The 24961-nt window shown below is 37.8% G+C and overlaps 2 protein-coding genes across 4 annotated transcripts in view; one reads left to right on the top strand and one right to left on the bottom strand.

Moving 5' to 3' along the window:
• Positions 1–12096, bottom strand: part of LOC121961258 (protein phosphatase 1H-like) — a 34793-nt gene extending 22697 nt beyond the window's left edge. The window contains exons 1-2 of the mRNA XM_042511171.2: positions 11847–12096; positions 2848–3037 (exon numbers count right to left, since the gene is read on the bottom strand). Of these exons, the coding sequence (XP_042367105.2) occupies positions 2848–3037; positions 11847–12082 (426 nt within the window). The 5' untranslated portion in view covers positions 12083–12096. The remainder of the gene's footprint in view (positions 1–2847; positions 3038–11846) is intronic.
• The window catches only part of il17rel (interleukin 17 receptor E-like), a 51543-nt gene that overhangs the window by 15101 nt on the left and 11481 nt on the right, over positions 1–24961 (top strand). Inside the window, exons 1-3 of one of the 3 annotated variants that reach the window (XM_088072430.1) lie at positions 12196–12325; positions 22848–22875; positions 23833–23982. In XM_088072430.1, coding sequence (XP_087928556.1) covers positions 23916–23982 — 67 coding nt within the window. In that variant the 5' untranslated portion in view covers positions 12196–12325; positions 22848–22875; positions 23833–23915. Of the gene's footprint in view, positions 1–12195; positions 12326–19802; positions 20331–22847; positions 22876–23832; positions 23983–24961 lie in introns of those variants that run through there. The other 2 variants (XM_088072428.1, XM_088072429.1) reach the window with 2 other exon arrangements.

Raw genomic sequence — 24961 nt, 5'->3', positions numbered from 1 at the left:
TAGTATCATATTGATTTCATATCAAGTGGCAACAGCATACAGTGACACAGCGAATTAACAGCTGAATTTAACCATTATATTCAACCACACAATCATGATAAAAATAAGAAAGGGATTGTAGTTGGTTTTTTTAGCTCAAAAATGCACATCTTCACACCCACTAATGAGTGTCCCACCCACTGTCTGTCTTTCTCTAATCTCAGTTCAGAGTTTCACCGGTGGGTTTTCAGTTAAACAGTGACTTTTAATATGCATCACTGCTTTACATATGAAGTCTATATGAGTATGCCATTTATATGGCAATTAACTCCAGACTTTTTAACATTCTACAGGAAAATGTGGCTATCCAGAAACATCTGTCTAAACTTAAACTGCACTCAGATGTGACTTATTTTTCAAAATAATTTCCAAAAAAAAATTCCATAATAACTAAAGAAATGTTGCTATAATGACGAATTTGGTTCCTGTGACCTGTTGGGGCCAAATTTCACTGTATTTACAAGGAGAAGGAGTCATTCTATTAGATGTCAGAATTGGTTTTCAGTAGAATAACTTTATCATTCAGGCAAGACCAGCAGTGTGATGCAAAAAATGACTCAATATTGTAACATTTCTCCCACAGTTACTGTAACTAAAAAAAAAAGAAGTCCTTGGCCATGATGCACTGTATTCCAATTAAAACAGGGCATTGATGGGAAACACAGCTAGCTATTAGTTTGATGTGATTAACTGATTAACTAACAATGAGGTGCGGCCAAAAACAGAATGTTATTGCTCTCCCTGGGGCCGATGTGTGCTCTGCACTCATATAGGAGTGGAAAAGGGGAAAAATGAGAAAAAAAGCCCAGAGCAAGGCTACACATTGGATTCAGAAATGAGATATTTTAATTTACTGAGCCAAAGGTACAAAGAAGTTAATGAACTGAATGTCTAAGGGGGCAATAAAGATACAACATTTACCCTTCAAAAATGAGGAATTTTGCTCCTACAGTCACCTTGGAAAAAACATAGGATTAAAGATCAAACTGATGGGAATCCATATCAAAAATGATCCGAGAGCCTTTTTCAATTTTAAGTATAATCTGTTTGTAAAGTAGCATAAGCAAGGATGAAAGTATTTGAATACTACAAATTATCTAAATAATCTAAGTATGTAAAAATCCTCCACCAGCTCATTATAACATACTTAAGCTAAAATCATGTATGTTTTTTTTAAAATCATTTGATAGTTGATAAAAAAAAAATCAAACATAAAGTGTCTAATGCTGCGGATGCAGCACTGTAATGTGTGTGAATTATCTGTGGGCAGAGAGACCCAGGAGAAAACATCATGACTCATCCTGTTTAATGGTGTTTGGGAGGTCAAACATCCCTTTCTCTTCATTCCTCTCTGTAGGCAGAAACACAACTCTGTCATGTCTGTGCCATCTCAAACTCTGCTGGGATTACATGACCCTGAGTATGCGGTTTTTTGTCAAATGGGTTTTTGTCAGTTGGATATTCTGCCCACTAAAAACTGTTCCAGGACTTGTTTTAATATATTCACAGTTATGATTCAGGACATTTTAAGTTAGCAAATTATTCTGCTTTGCAAGCTTTCCCACGGGTTGCACAGAGTGTAACCCTGGAAACAAATGACTCTGCAAAGCAAACTTTGGGGATTTTTGAACAAACTCCCGAGTGAAATGAATGATAATTCCCTTAATTCCCTCCTTTAAATATAACAGTTCTTAAAGTTTTTGTGACTACTGGCCAATTTGCGGAGGTGTCGATGAATAATGATTTACATGAAAAAAGTGTAGAAATCAAATATAAATTTAAGTAAAAACAATTAATTTCATCACTTTTATGACTGAAATGGCAATTAACTTCATTTTTATATCCTACACACCCAGCCCTGAGATTTAATCAAAACCCGCTCTCACCCAAGATGATTTTGTCTTGAAACATTTTTTTCTACTTCAAGAGAAGCTTTGGTGCTTTTTCAATCTGGACCCTATTTTCCCATATTTTTTGTGTCTAAGTGACTAATGGAGACAACATATTTTGAAGCTGGTCCAGTACTGAGAGAAACACTGCATATGGCAGCAGCAAAACAAGCTGCAGTGTAATCCCTACAGGCAATTGTGCAAAGTCAAGTTACATTTTTTCAGAGTGCCTGTTTTTGACACTGACAGGATCAGATTGTTATTGGAGGGCTTTGACAGCATTACAGAAAAGACACGGACAGGAAAAACAACGGTGGAAACAGTAGTGAGTGTTGGAGAGAGGAGTGCCAGGAAGAGTTTGCTGTGTTGGAGTATAGACAGTGTGATCTAAAAGATTTTCAGTGTCAAGGCTGACTATTAAGCTGATTTTGACAATGTGGCAAAAAAGTCTGTGAGATTTCAAAATGAGACCTTGAGCGAGCATTGGTCACAATAACAAAAAGATCAGCTAAAGATGAGGAAAAAACATTTCATATCTTTGTAGGATCCTTTCTGTAATGTTGTGATTGTCAGTGGAAAAAAATGACCACATTTAATGGATGTAAATTGATGTTGCACAATTGCGCATAGGATTTACAGTTCTGCCTGTTTTGCCATTGCAGCTGCAGCATAAGAGGATAGGGTCCAGGTTAAATAATATTGAAATTACCCTTTAAATTTGATGGTTTTTTTTAAATGATGGATGGTTGCACGGTGGATAAATGTTGCCTTTACAGTTACATTGTCAGCTATGGCTGAGTTAACTAACTTTACACTAGTTTACTTGGTTTAGTCATGAGCAAAACTGTTCATAAATGCATCATGTATGAACACAGTATAGCCTAACTATGAAATGGAGAGTGTATTTGTGTTTTCTTACCTCTCCCAGCTTACTGTGCTCCATACGGAGCCCCAGGCCCTCTCCGTTTGGCAGGGAGTTGCGTCTCTTGGCTGTGGGGGTCTTGCTGGGCGTGGACGGAGGGCAGTAGCTCATTGGCCTCCTTCTTGCTACGACCACTTCGCAGCAGGCCTGGTCCTCATTCAGTGCACTTTTACCAGCATTAATCACCCTGAAACAGAAAGATGAAACATACAGGCTGACTCATATTTCCGACTGTTAGCTTGCCCGCAGCCGTTCAGGTAGGTCCTATTACATAAAAATCCATTTGCCAACATATTTCTTCATTCATTTTTTTTTCCAGATAAATTTTGCTAAAAGCAACAGATGCACCACTTGCTGTGATTTTGCAGTCTGACAGCTGTGGTCTGGAACAAGCGGTTGAATGAAAGCAGACATCAGATGCTTTTTGTTGGATGAAACGGTCCTGTAGTCTTTCATGGTTATTATGGCTCACTGCAGGATCACAACAATTAGTCAGAGACACAGCCGGAGGTTTCTCTCCGCACACCGAATGAAGCAGCTGGCTTTGTGTGTGACATGTTCCTGATGAAGATCAAACAGGAGAGCTTGTTTGTGGTCCTGCTCTGCCAGGAGTGTCCTGATGCATCAGGACAGTCGCCTCTGGGAGAGTTAGAGGTCTTTGTTTGTGTGCGACTATACATTCATGCTCAGAGTAGCATGTGTTACCTAATTCATCTGTATTTGTCCCTTATGTAACCAGGCAGACCACAGAGAGAGACGGTACCAAAGACAGATGTAACCCAGTAATCATTAAGGACAGCCACACAATCACTGTGTGGTTTGCATAAAAGTAATATGTCTTACTTCCTACTTTTGCAACCTTCTGCATTTGACAACAATTTTTAAAATTACTTTTTTGTTTGCTTCTCTTTTGTGTAGTTGTCACAAACAGTACAAGAAGCTAGGTGAAATACATAGTGTATATAAGCAGGGCCGTGCCAAGATTTTAAATATACTGAAGTCATGATTCTTAGTCCCTCCAAAAACATAACCCACACCCTTGTCAAATACCCAACATTTTCATATGAATTATTTAGATTTATCATACGTTATCTATTTGGTTAACTGCCATTTTCTTTCATTCTTTCAAAAATGGATTAGTACACAGTCTTCTCTAAACTGCCATTAAAAGAGTTCTGACTGACAAATACTGAATCTGTTATATTTTCTGGTTGGTTCAAAGTAAAACCTGGACTTTGTGTTCAATGCTAATAATCAAATGTTAGCATGCTAGCACACAACAGAACAGATAAGATGCTGAGCTTGTTACCATTATGCCTGCTAAACATCAGAGCCGCTAGCATACAGCCCGCCAATGCTTCCCAGCCCGCAGAATATTAATTCATTCAGAAAATTTGTGGAGGACAACATGCATCCCAGTATATATGATATCCAAAAAAAAAGGGAAAGGAACCCCCCCCCAAAAAAAATTAATCAAAAAGAATCTAATTAGGAATGATTTACCAACCCCAATTATGTGCATAAATCCATCGTTCATCTTATTATCAGCCTATTATATACCCATAGCCTGTGGGGCAGGCTCCGGTATCATTATTAGAAAATGTCATGGGTTAATAATTACTAATGACTTACAGAAACATTGGGTGCAATTGTCAACCTTCCACCTTATCTCCCCCTCTCTCAGTCACTCTCTACCTATTTCCAACAAACACACTGTGGCTTTCAGTCCTTGTTTCTGCCCTTAGTCCAAACAATTGTGCAACTATAATGCATAAAGTTAGCAGTTTTGCGGTCGTTACGAGTTTGGGTTTTTGAGTAACCGATTTTTGTTGGTTGTGTGGTGTAGATAAGATAAGTGAAGCTGAAACCAATTCACGTATTTTTTACATGGAAAGCTGCTTGTGCCACAAACACATAGCTCCCATCTTTTTTTTTCTCAACATGCTGTTATTTAACATTTGGGTTTTTCACAGGCTCTTATTTCATGTTCCATTTTAGTGACTTTTATTTATCATTAAAATAATTTTATTATATTACGAAATTATTATTAATTAAATTAATAAACAATGAGAGGTTAATTTGGTCTTAACACTTGATTTATTTATTTACATTTTAAAGCATATGATCCAGTTTTAACTAGCAGCAACTCAGTATGAAAATTTTTGCATATAGCTTCTTCCGAGTTAACATAAACACTTGGATCACAGCACCAATTTCTTTATTGGCCACCTCAAAGGTCACTGAACCTGCTGATGAAATGTAAGTGGGCCACCAATAAATGGCGAAAAAATAAAGATTGTGGAGACAGCTCCAATGAGACTGGCAAGTCTGACAGACATCTGTGGAGGGTGTTGTGAATGTGTGTGAGAGTTGAGAAATTGGCATGCCTATTTATAGACACAGACTGGATGTTTTCTGCGAGGCGGCATCAATGTCTGGTTCTCTGCCTCAAATGCTTGTTAACCTTAGATAGAAGGAGAACGATAAAGACAGGCTCACAGAGAAACAGCAAAACACGCCCAGGGATATTTAGCACAAGTGACAGCTTGTGCATATATTGATATGAGTAGATATGTGAATATTTATGTACATAAGCATATGTACAATTAATGTTTGACTTTTGCTGTTCCATTTTTTTTTTCAATATTCGATATATTTGCCTTGCTAGTGCCCATTAAAGCAAATCAATTATTTTCAAATTTCAGAGAGAGACAAAGAGACCTACTGTCTTGAAAGCCTTGTGCAGCTGTCTATTTCCACTGTGGCGTATGCACTGGTTAAATGGGAGGATACCCAATGAATAGACTCCTCCTCATTTTGCTTTAGTGTAAACCCAATAACCAAGGAGCTTTCTTTAAAATGTATAGAGCATCATCGTCTTATCAGATGCAGATTCTGAGTCTTTTTAAACTACATTCAGTATTTAAATGTTTAAATGTTTTGCTTGAACAAGGCTCATTAGCTTCTGCTGGGGTTGTAGGAACAGTGGAAATACTATAGTACCCTACATTTAATATCTCCTTTGGATATGACAGAAACAGGCAAGAAACTGCACCCAACACTACCATGTTTGAGGCAGTATTTGTTATAACTGTGCTTACAACTTCCATAAAGCGTAATGTGTTATAAATGGAACTGGTTGCCATGTAAGCTTTGCGGTATCGAGGGTGTGCCTGAGCTAAAACTGGTGCTGCTTTGGTTATATTGTGTCATTCACCATGCATGCATGGCACAAAAGCCATCATGTCCAGAGGGGTTTTCTTCAGTGTGATTACACAGCTCTGCTTTCAAACCTGATATATTACTGCTGCACCCATAATTACAGTAGAAAATGCCCTCTGAGTTATTACAGTCATAAAACACTCAGACGCATTGACTACTATTGAGCACATGATACACAAAAGTCCGGAAAGTCTTTGTCTGCTTCATCGAATCTGCTGTCAACAAACGCAGTAATGTGATGACCTGTGTGTGTGATCATGTCCTGCTGGTTTTACATTATTTTCATGAAAAAAATACCTGTTTATATGAACTTTCTAACCTAAAAAACGAAGTCTTTGTCCTTTACTATTGATTGGATTCATTAAATGCATTGTAGCCCAATGCATTTAATGGGTCAAATCAATAATGGATTGTCTGTTACTCTGTCATGGTAGGTGCAGCTGGTGCCATTGTGTGTGTGATTGAAAGTGCCCTTGCATCTAATTTGTCCTCGTTTCACTATTTGCAGAATGAATGACAGTCATTTCAGTTCCCTGCCAATCAAATTTTTGTTCCATTCGGAACAATTAGCTTTCCTCCCATTAGAAACAAAACCTAATTTTCCCCTCCTTTGTCAGACATCTAATGCCCTCTTTGTTTCTCTACCCTCGGCAACAGATTCTGGGCCAGACATTGGCCCCAAGGATGGGATAATTATTTGCTGAAGCACAATGGTTCACAGCTTTGCCTCTGTTTAACTTGGAACATCAAAGGAACAAAAACAGCAAAAGAGCTACGAGTTAAAAACTTAAAACAGTCTTAAAAAGTCCAAATTTAGTACTTTTCCTGGAGGGTTTTGGTCAGGATGCACTAACACCTGAATATCAGAGATAAGAAAATACAACAGCACAATGGGTGTTTGAATGAATGGACGGGTTCGTCTTCACTATGTGGTTCTTAAGAGACAGTGGGTAACAGCACACATAGATAACCACTCAAAATACATCTTTTTAAATAATAATTAGTCCTTAATTTTAGACAAGAGATTGACAAAAACACCTACTCATTTCTAACCCCCGACCATTCATTTTGCTAACAGAACTAAATACTGCTGGCAGATAGGCTTGGGTGGTATTACGGTATACTGGGATATTTAGAAATCCTAACAGCATGATTTTCATTACTGTCAAAAAAAATACAGATGCTTATCTCTCAATTAAGCTCATACTGAAGAAGAGGCTGAATTGAGGATGTATAGTGTGTGGAGCTTCATGCGCCACCAGTGGTCAGTCTGGTGTAACATGCAGCCGAGCTGAGAAACATGGTGACTGTCAGTGGTGGGGATAACATTAAAGGACTGTAAACAGCAGTGCAAAACAACACATCAAATCTAACTGTGAATTATGGGTTTATTTCTGCGAAACCAGATTTTGTAATTATTGGAACAGTAGACTAACTAACTAAATGACTTAAAAGACTAACCAGTCACGGTTTTGGTGAGTTTTATTTTGTTTCTGTCGAGTTTGAAAGAAGTGTGATTCCCAATGAGTTAACAAGACAATTAAGCTAGTCTTTGTTCAGTAAAAGAGAGAAACTTCAATTTAGGTGTACTCTTATAAGGGATACCTTTCTTGACATCTTGAGTGTATTTTACCACCGTGTCTAAACCTTGTAAAATTACTGTTAAGTTTACTAGTAGATGTTATCAGCTGTGGCTGGGTAATTAAGCTAACGTTCGCTCTGTGACTTTGCTGGAAACGCAATTTTGTACTGAATTATAATGACCCCTCTTGACTAATTTTGGAACAAGAACCCTTTTTAAAGGAGACAATTAAGCACATGATGGCTACATACATGATATCGTGCTAAAAGGTTGTGAGCCAGTTAGCTAGCTGCTAGTCATGCAGTGTTTTTGGATGAGAGCTCTGTCTTGTGTGGAATTATCTGCGCCTGCTACTGTGGTCAAGCAACGGTATCAGTACTAACAAATCACAATAAACAACATTCATGTGACTTGGCAGCCCAAAGATTACAGACCCTGAGGCACTGCTTCCACTTATGTATTAGGACATTATGATCTTAATTGTTTTTGGACTGAGTGCATCTACTTTGGTTACTGAGATAACAGAGCGTGCACCTCACATGTCCCCTATGGCGTGATGTACCCTCACATTCTCAATACCAACTATTGCTCTTACCATGCACAACAATTCAACAAAGGGAGCTAAGTTATGACTGGACAGTTGCATTTCTAGATGGAGATTAGTGAATGGTCAATTATGAGCCCTAAAAGAAAAGATTTGACTAAATAAATTAAAGCTGTCTTGGAATTACCTTTATTCCAAAGAAGAAAAGAAACTTGGTAGAGTAATTTGATTTCTGTTCTGTTCTGTTTTTTGTTTTTGTTGTTGTTGGTGGTGGTGTTGTTGTTAGCAGAAAGGAGTAGAGTACGAGAGGTAGGAGAGGTGAGAGCCAAAATGGCTGCTGTAATGACAACACAGGAGGCTTTAATTACAGATAAATGCTGGTACGAGCTGAACTCATTAAACACACCGGTCCCAAAGAGACACTTCATGCCTGCTGAGTATCAGTGCGTGCTTGTGTGTGTGTGTGTGTGTGTGTGTGTGTGTGTGTGTGTGTGTGTGTGTGTGCGTGCTAAAAAGAGATTAAGAAAGGAAACGAAAGGAAGATTTGGCAAAGGAACAGATTGACAAACAGTTTGAGTATTATTTCACTATAACATAGTGGGAGCATAGAGATGGAGGGAATGGATATTTTAATATTTTAGTAATAGCTTCAAGTGTAATCTGTTCTTCTTCAGGAAAGCAGTAGATTCACTTATATCTAGAGAAAACTCTCAGACAATGCTTCACTTCTAGTATCTAGTGGCACCCTGCTGTTAACTTTATCTCCTTTGTGTCATTTGGGAGCTATGTGATAACTATTGATTAATTAGTGCTTAGTTCCTTGTTTATTCACTGATAATTACTCAAGAGTCTGTGTAATTTATTGTGAAAACCACGCACATTACTATTATCAGGGTGGAGAGACAGATTTTCATCTAGGACTTTATTGTGATATATTAACCAAAGGTGGGAACAGACACAGCAGGGAACAGTTAATCAAATAATATGTACTCTAGTGAAAGAGAAATCTTTCTCCTCAGTAATAAACAAATGCAACAACATTTACAATCTAAGCATGCTGTATATTGCAGTAGTTACATCGTATGTCTTGTGCACTGCCCTGACACTACATGAGTATTTTTTGTCACTGTGTCAGCTGCCTGTGATGCTGCGGATCTGAGCTTCCTCAAGTTACTATGATTAACAGGGCAGACCGGGTAAGGCTGTAATACTTTTTGTCTTAGCTCCTTTAACTCTTGAATTTAAGGCTTGAATTTTTTGCTAGAGCAAATTTTGACATATAGTAACCTTATTTGACTAATACAAAAAGCAGTTTTTCCACCAACTGTATCACTGAATTAATTTATTAACGTGGAATAGGAGGAATTCAATTGTTATAACCTGGCACACTACTGGGGTAAGTCATGACAATACGACTGAATTTGCACAATTCTGCACAATGTCACACAGAAGATAGAGCATATTTTGGGTACAGACCTTACTCTCTTTCCCTGCCTCACCTCATCTGCTGCAGAGTTTAGGACTGTTGTGGAAATTCCTGTGATGAAGGCTCACAGTCTCAGTGTCTTTATAAGTTGTACTAACTATAACTTGTACTTCCCCGAGTGGCACCTAAATACAGTTGTGGTGAGGTCACTTGTGACAACAGTGCGTCAAACAAAGCCGACAGTCTGCAGCTGCATCTTTGATGCACAGAGTACTGCCCTTGCTGATAAGCATCAAGATTACCTTGCACACATGCTTAATGAGAACACTGTGGCTATATGCTAGAAGATCTGGTCACTCAAGGTTAAGGCTGTATAAGGCTGTATCGCCCACTACAAGGACATGTACAAGTGCATCTTGACGTTTTTCTCAGCATCTCTCATGGCTGAAAAAAAAAAAGGAATCAGTTAAGGAATTTAATCATAATATTGCAGGAAAAGTCTGTAAAATTACAGTGTCTTTCCACAAAATCTATAATGAAAATGTCTGTAAATTTATTGTTTATGCATTTTATTTGAATTACAATATATCACTGTAATTTTACAGTTTTATTTTGCAGCCACTGTTGCCACCTTCACCTGACTGTTTTTCAATTGAAGATGTTAGATTGTAATAATTCAGGAAAAAAATCTTTAAAATGACAGTATTGTAGCAGGATTTAGGGTCAGCTTTAATTTCATTTCTCAAACCACATTTAAGAAAAATTACAAATAAATCTACCTACCTGTACCTTGTATTTCTCTTTAAAACTTTAAATGACATCACCCTTTTAGAAGGAATAGAAAATCTGTAAAATAACAGTGTTTAGCTGCAAAACTTATAATGTTAATGACTGTAAATGTATAGTTTTGCATTTTATTGGAATTAAAATATTTAAATTTAATTTTATGTTTTTTATTCAGCAGCCACTGCTTTTTCAGTTTATTAAATATGTTTGATTGTAATAATTCTGGACAAAAAAAGAAAAAAAATTGCTAAAATTACAGTTTTGCACCAAAACCTCTCATGAAAATTTCTGTAAATCTATAGGATTTTCACTTTTTTAAAATTGCAATATTTCACTTTAATTTTATGTTTTTTTGCTTGGCAACCATCCCCACCGCAGTCACCCATTATTTAGCTATCTGAAGCAGCACGGTAGTTTGAAATGAGCAAAAATTAAATGCTTTAAATGCTTTATTTTACCAAAGAAACAAACAACAGCATCAGCAAAAAAAAAACAAAAAAAACTTGCTGGCTATAAAATATGCATACTTCTTCACACAGCTGTGAAATTTCACATGCAAGTTCAGAAGGGAGTTGATTCTACATTATATGTATTATGTGACTCATAGGTCATCCCTGTTACAACCCTCCTGTTGGTACAACCATACCCGGTCTCCCCTTCACGTCATTTGTCAGGCGCAAACCAGGAGCTCCCATCTTTTATGCTGGCATCCCCGGCTACATCCACCTACCTGCCAATTCATTAAGTCAACAGAGATACTTACGAATGTCCAGTTAACATGTGTAGTAATAACACACCCATCTGGTTAGCTATTATTTAGCCACTGTAAATTGTGACATAATTACAAGAGCACTGGTTCTCTGCTGTACTATGTGGATGCTGACAGAGGCAGCAATGACAGGAACTCTTCACTCGAGTGTATTAGACAGCAATCAGCATTCTCAGGAAAGCCAAGCCAGAATATGAGGGTGCATCTTTTTGAAACGGTTTGCTACAGTGCACTTAGAGGTTATCAACATGCAATCACACCATGACATACAGTAAGCCATAAATAGAGCACAGTTATAGACTTAATACCCAGATGCTGCTGGTACAGTAGAGGGTGCATCATCCTCTTGCACGTGAAAACCAGCTTGGACTCTCTGAATGCTGTCATCCATTTCTAACAGCATGCAATTTGAGTTTGACACAAAGGGCAAAAGGATGCTGCACAAGCATGCTGGGTGTGGATGTGGGTCACAACAGGTGCAGGTTTGCCCCCAGTCAGTCTGGGATCTATAACTGTGCAAGTCTGCCTGTTTAAATGTGTTAAGTGTTGTGATGGACACCTGCAAGCATCTGGGCCTCCATAAGGCTTAAGGCGGATAATTTAGATTAAATGATACCTGAGGGACATCAGGAGCTGCTTCAAGTGCAGCTGCCGTCGGTTTACTTACTCAGCGTATCCGGTGGCCCACGGTAATCTCCTTGTTTCCTTCAGGATGAGGATGGGCCGGGCTATGTGGTCCGCGGAGCACTCGATCTCATCCGGGGACAGTCCGAGGAACTCGGGTCTCATATATGGGAATTTCAGCGGCAGCTCGGAGCCAGTGTTGCCTCCTCCGCCGGAGCTGCCCCCGGCCATAATTCCACCCATGAACCCGGCCACTGCGGACTTGACCCGGGTGAGCATGTTGGTGGCGCGTCGCGGCGGGGCGTCCGTCGGCCGGTGCGCGGCACCGCGGCTCCCTTTCCCCGGATTCCCCCCCAGCTCGGCCGCGCTGGTCGACGACAGGCTCGATGGAGAACGAGAGGCGGAGGAGGAAGAGGAAGAGGAAGAGGAGGACCTCAGATGGTTACAGCTTCATTCATTCAGAGCGGAGACAACAGCCGTAGCCGGAGGAGAGGAGGATGAAAACAGCTATGATGCATTAAGGTAAGAGCCTGCACACCCATGGAGAGTCATTGATAACAGCTCGGCCGTCGTGAACGCGGAAATACACTGAAGATTAACGGGTCATGTGATGTAACCGTGGATGCACACTGCAAAAAATGCTAAGCCCGTGCATGGTCGTCAGGTTCACAGCCACATATAAAATACATTTTAAAAGCGTAAAATAACAGAAAATACCCTATGTTGTGCCATAAATCATGTTTTGCAACCCCATGGCAATTTTATTTTTACAGCACAGTGCTTTCCACATCCTCAAATATATCTAAGATTAAAAACAAGTATACAACACTGTAATATTATACAACATTATAATAACATTATAATAACAATTATTATTATTTATTATTTAGCTTTTACCATCAGGTCGCCAACTCTTTTATCCCCACTGCCATAAACATTTTAAACAAACAATGATTCAAAATGAACTCTATCCTATGCACTTTATCACTTTGCACATTTAGATGTTTAATCCTGTTTAAATTATTTGCATAGTATTTTTATCTCACTTTTAGGTATTGTGCGTTTTTTTTTTTTTTTTTTAGTCTTTTATGGTGTTGTTTGTTGTACGAGCGACATCCAAGACAATTTTCTGTCATGACTTCCACGACTTTCTGATTCTGATATTGATAATAATAACAATAATGATATTAATAATAATAATGATGATAATAAAATTTGACAATAATTAAAATAGGGAAAAGGGAAAACAAATCCCCCCGACATCTATATAGAAAAATAGGGATACAATAAGAAAGGTATTCTCTCAAACAGACCTTCATCCCCCTTCACTCATGCTATTAGTCTCTCTAAGGGTTAAGACGTTGTGCAAGTTTCATGGTGCCACTGTGTGATTGAGGGAGGTTTGTTGTTTATCCACTGCTTTAAAATACATCTCCTAGCAAGGAGTAGGAATTTGTCACATAGTGTGAAGCTACATTTACTCAGGGACAGTGTTTTAGATGGCACAGTATGAAGAGACCTGCATCTTTGGTTATTTTCAGTGTAAAAAATGTGCTCAATTCCTGTGCAATAGCCTATTGCTCCAGAACTTAAAGATCTTGGGGCATTTCCAAAAATTGTGAAGTTATGTCGCAATATTTGTCTTACATTTAATACAAAGAGAGGAGATGGTTGTTCATTTTTACTAAGAATAATAGGTATTATGTAGGATCTGTAGAGTATTTTATATAGAGTTTCTGTCATACAGTTACAGAAGAAAGTGCTTTTGGCAGGCTCAATTTTGATTTTTAACAATTTTTCAACTGTAATAGGAGGAGCTATAAGTCATTATTGTAAGATAGCTCTATTTTGAGGACTGTGAACCACGTCACTGGAAACAAGTGTATATATGTATTTTTGAAATAGCAAATTTCAATCCAGTCAAAAACAAACATCAGTACTGAGTGGGCTGAACAGCTTGGTGACTGATATTTTTTGCAGTGCAGGGTGAGCAAAGATTGATAATTCTTACAGTGTGGGGTGAGCAGCTTACAGCGGCTGACAGCAGGTTAAGGGTAAATCAGGCCCATAGCCCTTATACAGGCTATAGATACCCTGCCTTTGTATTGTGCATTATCCTAAACTCAAATGATTAAGTAATCACAATGAATGAACGTTTACAAGACGATTGCATAGGCTGCTATGACAGGATGATCAAATGGAAAAGGAGTTTTTTCCCTTGAAAAAGTTCCTTTTGGTGGAGTTAAGGGAGAGACCAGATGGCGTATCTTGTTGCCTATACTCTGTAAATCTGTTGAATATCTCACCAGTCTAGAAAACTCACCAGTGTGAATATTTTGTGGTACTGCAAGGACGTTCTGTAATTGAAGATATACAGTACGTTACTTGACCCGCGCGTAATTACGCGCAGCACATCCTGTTTGAGGACTATAAGTATATAACCAATCGAAAGAAAGGGTTTAATTCATAAACAAGCAGCCAAGAGGGATATTTTTGGTACAATGAAACATTTTAATTTGTAGTTGGTACGACGGAAATAAGTAATTAAAAAATCTTCTTCTTCTTCTTCTTCTATATACATAAAAATAATAACAATACAAAATAGTAGTAATAATATTTATTGTTAGTAGTAGTCTTGGATGTAGTATATGTTTTGTTGTTGTTATTGCTATTAATATTACTAATCTATTTAATAATATTTATATTACTTAATCTATTTATGAACAAGTTATTAACATTTACAGCTGCAAACATCATAGATTATTCCAGTGGAAAACCCAGCAGCCTTAATGACTTACCAGGCCATAAAACAATAACTCCTTTTAATGAATGAATTACCAAAAGTTAAGACTGCAGACTGATGGCTCACTATAAATAGAAAACAATTCTTAATAGCTGATGAATGACTTATATTTATAATTTAATTATTACCCATGGACACACAGTCAGTGTACATGACTGTGAGGAAACTGTATTGTAATACACACTGAATCCCAGTAGATAGAGCCATTACACAATACAACATGTTTAACCTACTGATAATAACCCAACATCTGTGCAGGGTACCACAGGATTTTTTTTACAGTGTTTATTCTGAAAATTCTAAAAACTATATTAAAGTGTTTGTCTGTCAAATAGCAAAAATATATACTACAGTAAATTAGTATTTCATCAATCAGTAGTTTTTTAATTTATCCATGCTTCAGGTCTTCCTCATATCAATATTATTTGACCTCACCAGCGATTTGACTGAGGATGCCAAGCTGGGCTGAGGGCCAGGTGCAAACCAGTTAATAACTGATTGTTCGCTTCTTTATTTGCACCGGTTGTTTGTGTCTATTTATAGCTCTGTAATTGGTTTTAGAGTAGACAGACAGGTGTTAAGTGTTTGTCTCCTCTATGGGTTTGGCATGGCAATGATAACATAGCTGGATAATCACTGCTATTGTTAGGTACAACAAGTATGTATTTTTTTGTTTCTGACGTATTCTCAAACTGGAACTCTATATTTACGTCATTAGGAAACTCAAATGAGCCTCCAGCTAGACTAATAGCCAGATGCAAACTAGTAAATATGCTATTGTTTGCTTCTTTATTGACCCATGCCTGATAGTGTGTGTGTATTTTTATCTATATATTATAATTGATTTGATTCTGGCCAGACACATGTTGGGTGCAAGCAGTAATCTTTGGTGCTAAAAAAATTAAGCCTACATGGAAATGCCCAAAACTTCAGTTCCTGAAATTCCACTTGAGGCTGTCTCCAAAAGTGAGTCATTCCCATTTGACCCCCATGTTAAAATGCCAGACTTTACAGCGGAAATAAACATATTCATAGCCTGGCACAAAAAACAGTTTTGGTCTCTATATCTAATTTAAACATTCATGACAACTGTACCTCTTTTTTTCTGTTTGACGGCAGCTGGCAACCAGTGTTAAGGTGCATAACTGCTAGCTTTTAAGGACACCCACTGACAGAAAATAAGGTGACTCTGTGAAAACATAGGCGAGTGCAGAGGTTGAGCCCCAGCCTAATTTAACCCCTGATATTGGTATAATTATAAGTGTGATACAACAAGTCTCTGTGTTGTTTTTTTTTTTAGACAGTGTATACTTAAAATGAAAAGTTGTGAAAAGGTAAAACTCTGTTTTGAAGGCCATGAACACCAGACAATCACTTTGCCTTTGTTTGTACTGAAGCTGAGCCTGGCAATTATCAGCTCCCCTTGCCTGAACTCTTTTATGGTCTTGCTTTGATGTTGTTGCACAACACTGCACTTAAAAGAATTGCACAGGCTGACGGTAAAACACAAGTGAAGCTGTTTCTCTTGCTGCTGTACTGCAGGGACGCTGTTGACACGTTACACCAGACTTTTATTTATTGTGCCTCTTTCTATCTGAGTTGACGCAAATTATGTGCACCAGTGGTTATCTGCCATCAAATTACCCGAGATTACCTTGGAAGTGCTTAGAAACTACGTTTGGGTAATTTCTTGTCTGTGTCATTCCCGGCAGTAGAGTGGCTGGGAGTTCACATGTTGCCTCAAGACATTCCTTTTAGTCGCTTTGTGGCAACTCCTCTCCATAACAGCATATTCTGCCCCTGGTACAAGCTGTTCTTATGAATGACTGTAAGTAATGGAAACTGTCGTGGTGCAAAATTTGTTTGTGCTTTAGTGCTGTTTCTGCACTCTGTGCTGTCTGTTTCTGTAACTTGGTACTAGAGGAAAATACTACAATTATAATACGAAGAGTGAAAAAGAAATAGTTGAATGTGCTGTATAAAAAGATTAATATTAATTTATGTTTCTATAATGAAGATGCTGGATAATTTAAAGCTGCTATAATTATTTCTTTTGCAATTACAAATTTCTATAAATGGGAATGCTTTAATCATGTTGATTTTGGCCAAAATCAGAGTCCGTTTTTAGCATAAAAGCTTTGAAAATCCACTGTAAGCTACTTGTTCTTCAGTAAACAACAGACAGACACAGGTAGCGACTGTCTGATGAACAGAGTGGAGCATTTACCAACTAAAAAGCCAGATATTTCCCTTAGAAATCGGTAGGAAGCTTGTGTAAATATTCGACTTTTCCATTCCAGATTAGCTAATGTTGCTAATCTGTATTTGCTGGATGTATAAATAAGGAAATGTTTGCTAACAAGTTCATCATATTGAATCAAAAGGTCATAAGAGCTTGCTCCCTAGTAGCCTGAAAATCAGTTATTTCGAGTTAAAGAAATGATGATGCTTTTTTAAAAATTGCATATAACTTACAACAAATTCTACGGTCTATAACAGTCCTCCCCAAACCAATTACCACATTAAATGCAGCATTTTACATTTCCACACACCACAGATATGTTATTTGTTTGTTTAATATGACCTGGATATGTTAAAAGTTTATGTTTCTTTATCTTTCAATTTTAATTCTTACGATGTGACGATGCTGTAGTCGACGTGTGGTTGGGAAAAGATCATGTTTTGGCTTAAGATGATCATTTAGGTCGCTACAAACAGGGTTAGACATGTACTCTTAATAGACATAGCACCTGCTTTTGCCGCTCCGCATATGGCTGGTTTTATCCTTAACTGTTGTTGGGAAGAAAAAAACCACAGCCTAACATGTCCTGAATTATCACTAAAAACACCTGCTTTTGTTGCTACAAACATGGCTTTACATGTCCTGAACAGTCACTAAAAGCAGCCGCTTTTGTTGCTACAAAATGGCATGATGCATCCAGAGCTGTTGATTTTGTCACTACAAACATGGCTTGACATGTCCTGAACAAGCTTTTGTCGATAAACTCGGCTCGGTGTCTTCTGAACTATCTTCTTAACTATCGTTAAAAACATGGCATTTGACGCTACACATACGGCTGGACGTGTCCTGAACGGTTGTAAAAAAAAAACAAAAAAAAAACATGAAAGACCTTCTGTGGCTACTACGTGGCTTAACATGTCCTGAAGCGTTGTTATTAAATACCAGCTTTTGTTGATCTCAGAAAGTGGTTTGCTTTTGTCTGCTGCTTGGCAGTCGTCTTGCCTAGGTGTCACATCATCCACCATCCCCTCCTCCTCTTCCCAATGAGAAATTCAGCCTAAAATCTAAACAACTTCAAATGTGTGATATGTCCAAATGCCACATATCTGTGGTTTGTAGAATAGTACAATGCCATCATTTTATTTTGGCGATTGGGCTGTCCTTCTAGCTGGTTTCTATGTTGACCATGTTAGAGCATGAAGTTGCAGCATGCCAAGAGGAAGTCTTTGTGAGGGAGTTAAATGTCAGTCGACACTATCATGGATAACTGATGCTTTTGGTGAAAGTGTTTTTGTTCTTCAGAAACATGACTGTCACATGAACCATTAAATACCCAAAACACTTTTCCAAATTTTATTCTTAGTCTCAAAATTCAACCATGATTTTGCACATAACACTCAGAACCTTGGTTGTTCGAGGTGAACACAACACAAGTTTGTATCGAGGTTCAGTGCACACATCTCAGTGGTCATCCTCTTTGACGGGACTGATTGACCAGTTTTCACAGTAATTTACAGTAAATGTAAAATGTTTTCTGTCAGAGGTAAGATGCACAGGTGTGATCTGAAATAGGATTTTACAGTAGAAATGGAAACAAAAGGAAAATTTTGCTCATTTCCAGTAAACTACCTGCTGCGTGCATGTGTGTGTGTGTGTGTGTGTGTGTGAGTGATAATTGCAGGCATTCAGTACTGTTTCCACTTAATTACGGTTCATTACTATGTCAGTCAAACAGAACGAAGTGCAATGCAAAATGTGAAATGATGCGATTATAGAAGTGACCAATCAAAATGTCAGAGGGCAAAATGAATGAGAAGGTTATGTAGAGTAAGTTGCACAGTTCCCCATGGGCAAAAGAGCTTTAATTAGGTGGATATGCTCTATATTTACAGGGAATAATATGTGTTGTAAAATAGGCTGTCACTGAAATTTGAAGAAAAAAATTCTAAAAACATTTTTGTAAAAAAACAAGATTAAGGGCTTATCAAACAGAAGTTTGGCTCTTAATCATTTCGTTTAAAGATTTTTTGTTGCACAGCTGAGAGCTGTTTTTCTTCTTTTGGCCGTTGGACAAATTAAAAATATTCAGTAAAACAGATTGTGTGAGCTGTGTGATGGGTTTGAAGTGGACATTTCTTCTATACATGACAAACTGCTACTTAAGAGAGTTAAAGGGATAGCTCAGATTTTTTTGAAGTGTTGTTGTATGGGAACTTACTTTTACTTTTACTAAATGTTGGTTGGCACGCTCCAAGTTTGGAGAAGCAGGTTTAAGTCCGACATGAAAGCTCAGCAGTTTACTGCTTTGGAGTGGTCAGCAACAAAATATTTTTTTAACCACCTAAAAAAAGTTTGACCCAAAACAACCAATATCAATTTAAGGGTACACTATATTATACTTATTTTCACTGCTTTATCTTGCTGTCAGACTGCCCGTTCTAACGGGAAAATAAAGCCGTTATATCGCTATCTTCAAAACAATACAATATATATAATAACAATAACACAGTGACTATGGATAAGCACTCCATACAACCTCACCTCAAAATATCTGAACTATCCCTTTAATGTCCGATGAAATAGCTTGACTAAATTCTGACATGTGCTCAGATGAGCAAAAACTGGAATGGCTGTTGAATTTTGATGACTTTTAGTTTGGCAGTTTTATGTAAAAAGGGTTAGGACAGATTATTTAATCAGGAGATTTTTCAGTAAATGTCTGTGCGTAATTGATGAATTCTGTTCACAAAATGATAAACGGATTGAAAAGGATACTTGATTACTTTTCTCTATTTTCTGGGTTGTTTGAAATTATGTATGATAGAGTCTGGTCATACCTTGTTTGATTTTATGGTGTCCTAAGCCCATGCAAGCTGGGCATAATGACACAATAAGAAAATTTCATCCACTCATTCAGTAAAATAGGAATTTTTAAAATGTGCCATCAATGCCAGTTCTAAGCATGAAATAAGGACAGTATAAGGATGTGCAGTGTGACACTTAAAACTTTATTGGAAATGTTACTGAAGAGGAAAAGGGCTCTGATATTTGTGTCTCACCACTAATAGGCCCCGCCTCCCCCCAGGAATATTTAAATCACTGTTTCCACCAGTTGTGCATTTCACTCAGTGTGCTTGGATCTGCCCCAGCACACCCAGCACAGTATATCATCGTAAACGGGAAAGCCTGCTCAACATCCAAATACATGCATACCAGGCCAAGACTCATCTGACCCCACCACCACTCAGCTCCGGGCTGGAAAAAAAAAAAAAGAAGAAAAGGAGGAATACAAGGAAGAAACAGATAAGAAGTAACAGATTACAGCAGAAGCAGAGCAGTAGAAGAAGTCTCAGTGCTGGCTGGTGAAAATGATCCTGTGGGTCCCCTTGCTGATGTTTCCTTGCTGGTCAGGTCTGAGTGGAGCTGCAGGAGAAAGCACAGGACTGGAGAGGATAGAAAAATGCGGCACCAGGTGTTCTCAGGTAACCTTCAGGAAACATTAACACCAAAAGAGATACCAACTTGCTAACAGATTTCCTCTGAGCTACTACATATAGATGCCTCCTAATATTAACAGCTTTTTACTACTGCTTGTTGTATTGTTCCCAGCTGGTGAAAGCACCTATATCGACCGTAGACTGTAGTTAGTACCACTACCACTCCTATTAATAGCCTTTCTAAACAGTTTCAGGTGTCAGGGCTTTAAAAATAAACCCTGAGTATAGATTTCCTAGAAGGCTCTCTAATCATGATCAGTTTAATTAGAATGGCAGCTCTCTGTGCGCTGCCTTAAAAGCCAGTTCCTGACAAACAAAACTTCCAGTGTGACTCACCCGTGTGACTCAGTGAAACATTTTAATAAGGATCCCTCATGCAATAGTGAGAGTGCATATTTTATTGCAAGCATGCATGATAAGGAGGCTGGTATCTAGTAGTTGAAGGCTGTAGTATTGTTTTCCCAGACAGTATTTGTGACTTAGTTAATTACTTAATTAATTCTCTTTTTGAGAATAAAATTGAAGTGTCAAGAATAAAGTTAACTCCTCTGGTCCACCAAATTGTGTCTTGTGTTAACAACATATCTTCCTATTGCATGTAGAGGTCACAGTCGATACCATTACATCTGTCTGTTACCTACTATTACAGTTTGTGTTGTTTCTCCTCCTGCAATTTTCGGCACACTGTCTTCAAAGTTCAAATACTTTTTACCATGCTATGTTTATGCGCTAAAAGAGAAATAATTTTTGTGTTACATAGCTGATTCTGAAGTACAAGTTGACAAATTCATCTGCTCAGGACATTTTGTTGAGGCAGTCAAATGCGCTAATGCTAGAAATTTGATGTATTCTCAGAAGTTAGACTTACAACTTGAATTGTCCAGTTTAGTTTTGACATTTTGACTTTATTCTCAAAATGGTGTTTGAAATTTATTCTCAACATTTTGATTTTAGTCTCAATTATTTCTGCTTTTTTTCTTGAAATATAGAAAAACATCTTCCTCTATTAATTCATTTCTTCTGCCTGACACTAATACTGAAAGTTCTACTTCATATACTTGACATTATAACTTTTTTCTCATAGAGAAAAAAAAATGTTCCTACTATTTTTTCTTAAAGGTCTTCCATACAATTAAGTTCCTTTCCTGCAAGTTTCTACAGGTATATTATATAACTATATATAACTAAGCTCTTAATGTAGCAGCTGTCAACGCCCCCCAATATCCCAGAATTTTCTTCAAGTAATGACTTCAATATGAGCTGTGTGACTTTCTAAACATTGTCATTGTCTATGAGGTCATGTTAAAGATCTCATATCTTTGAATGAATGGTGAATGAGGTGATGTCTGGTCTAAAAATGTAATTACAGAGAGCTCAGAGCGATACTTTCTAAAGACATATCACTTAAAATAAAGAAAATGATTTTTTTCATCATATTTAGAAAAAAACTAGGAGCATTCAATGATAAATAAGTTGTCATATAGTGGTTGATCATTGATCTGGTGTATTTTCTTCATCTGTGCGGCACTAATAGACTACTAAGGTTCTACTCTAGACATTAAGACTTTATTTTCGAGACGCAAAAAAAAAAAAAAGAATTTTCACCCCCCCCACAACACTGCCCCAAAAAAACTTAACACTTTCTTCAAGATCTGACTCAAATTTGAGTCATGTTGCCCTGCAAAACATCATCATTACCTAAGAAGTCATGACCTCATTTACTGTCATGGGGTACTGGTTGTATATCACAATTATAAATTGTTCAGACTGATACCCCCTAAAGATGTATCAGTTAAAGCCCAGAAGGGAGGAGTTTTTTTTAATTTTTTTTTACCATATTTGGAAAAACCTGGAAGCAAAAACATCTGATGTCAAGTCGTGTTGACTTTCAAAACATCGTCATTGTCTATGAGATCATGTAAATGACCTCATATCTTGGAATGAGATACTGTTGGTCTAATAACAGAATGACAGAGAGCTCAGAGCGATAGCTCCCAAAGACATCATTTGAAGTAAAGAACAATTGAGGATTTTTTTTTTACCATATTTAGAAAAACTCAGGAGCATTTAGTGATAAGTGATGTGTCATATACGGTCAGTCATCGCTGGCTGCAGGTAGAGAAAGTATGAATTTGAGATGGAATAGTTTCTATGGGGAATATCTCTTGGGTGATGAATGAACCAGGATGTATTTCTGGTTTTTGGTAGTGAGCCCAGGCAAATTGTAATTTATGACCTTTATGATGCACACTGTTTCATGTTTACATCATTGTGTGAATGTTGCCTGCAAGTTAAATCAATATACAATTTCACAGACTTTGGTTGCAAATTGCAAAATTAAAGCTACAACAAGACAGTGCAATAACTGATTAGTTGAGTTGAGTTTTACCTGAATGAGCAATAAGGATGTAAAAAGCTTGGGAATCCCCCTTTTCTGCAGAACATCTACCTTTACTCTCTTTGTTAAGAGTCATTTTCTCTTTTTTCTCTCTCTCCTTGCAGGGCCTTAAATGCAAGACCAAGCCAGACAGTGAGTATGGACTTGCACGACACAATTAAGCAGCATTTAATATCTTATTAACTGTGGAGTTAAGAGTTGGTACTTAAACCTCCTGTCATGTTAACCCTTTGAAACCTGAGCAAATTGGCTTGATTTCATTCTAAAACATGGGATAAAGGCAATGAGCAACAGAAGAAATTACCCAAAAATGATCAAGAAATCAGTAGAAAAAAGTAGAAGAAATTTACCTGAAAATTGGTGTAAGTAAACAAATAAAAGACAGGAAAACAAAAGAACAAAGAAATTATCTGGAAAAAATACTTAAAAATTGTATTTATCATAATATAATTATACCAATTACATTATGCTATGATGATTATAAACATAGTGTTCCCCTTTTTTCTTTTTATCCCTTAACTTTTAGTTGAGTTATTTTTGAAATATACTAATTTCTCTCAATTTGTTGAACATTTCTTACAAAGTTGCTCATTGCATTTTTTCTTACCCATTTGCTCAAGGTTCCAAAGTTTAAATAAACACACACCTATTTGGAAGATCTGAAAGCGAAGTAGCTCATCGATCATAACATATGGGGAACTTTTAAATGAATGATGAAAATAAATGTCTGATATATTCTAACCTTTTCATACAGTGCACCTCTGACAGGTGTCTGGGCGTTAAATTAAACAACTTGTGGTTTGAAAAAGTGCTAAAGAGGAATCACAGGACTGTGCAGGATGGTGATGGATGATAGTGATGGAGAAAATACTGGAGTGTTGTTCCTCAATAAACAATAGCGGAAGAAAAAGCACATGACATGCAATCATTTTTCCATTAAGGCCTACACACCCAGTGTCATTTTGGTATGACTATGGTGCAACTGCTATGTGACAAAACAAGGTGATTGCATCAGTGTTTTTCTCTCAAGTATGTGTGTCAGTATGTGCCCTGAAAGATCTGATTTTTCTCTTGGCCTGTCCTGTGTAGATTGGTTTCCTCTTCCGTGTCAGAGCCCCGCTGAAGATCTCAAACCCTCCTCCGTGTTCCGCAACATCAGCCTCTCCACAGTCATGAGCTGCGAGGGGAGGCAGAAGTGCTCGCTGCACCTCAGAATCAAAGCTGCATTACAGCTAACTGGTATGTATACATGTCAAGTCAATTTTATTTATAAAGCCCATTATCACAAAACACAGTTTGCCTCAGAGGGCTTTACAGCATATGGCATCCCTCTGCCCTTAGACCCTCACATCGCCTCAGGAAACCCCCCCCCCAAAAAATTGTAACAAGGAAAAAATGGTAGAAACCTCAGGAAGAGGGACTGAGGAGGGATCCCTCTTCCAGGACAAACCGACTCGCAATAGATGTCGTAAATAACAATTGTTGACGACTTGAAACGACTTGAAATGCACACAACATTCACTAAACACTTTTGTTTAACTCTTAAACTTAGAACAGCCCCCCGCTTGACCAGGACCAAACGATGGATGACACAACAGCTCCCCAAAAGTGGAGCCAAAACATTTTGTTGGCTTGGCCCTTGTTGGCTGACTGTGGGTTTAGGTCAGAAACCCTGTCCCCGTCATTTTAGTGGCTGGGACATGGGCCAATATAAAGACTCAATTTACAGAACAAATACATTTTTACAAAAGTTGGTGTCTGTCATTTTAAGTAGTTGTTATCATGCTGCTGTTTGTTCAAGTGTTTGTTTTTCTAATAAGTTTGGTTTAAGTAGTTATTTGATAAAGGCGGTCATGATTGACAGCTTTGTGCACCAATGGGTGTGCTTGTGAGTAATGGTGCCGCTCAAAATTGGTTGGACGAATATATGTGCGGGGATTTGGTACCGTAGAGATCACTACTGTGCAGACTCTGGCTCCAAAGTACGTCACCAGAGCAAGATGTTGGCGGCTGTATGCGGGATATTTTTGCTTCATTTTTGAACAATGGGAAGAAGTACAGATGTGCCGTCCATTCTTATATTCAGTCATTAGTAATCAGCATATCTTAAAATATGTTAAAAGCAAGCAAAGAAATTGAAGAAACTTCCGCACAGCCCAATTTTACACTCATTGTATGACTCATTGTTCTCAAACTGCAATGGTCCCAAAATGCTTCC

The sequence above is a fragment of the Plectropomus leopardus genome, chromosome 22 (genome assembly GCF_026936395.1).
Source record: "Plectropomus leopardus strain MGB_pleo_1.0 chromosome 22, ASM2693639v1, whole genome shotgun sequence".
NCBI lineage: Eukaryota > Metazoa > Chordata > Actinopteri > Perciformes > Serranidae > Plectropomus > Plectropomus leopardus.
This window is presented reverse-complemented; position numbering and strand designations above follow the sequence as displayed.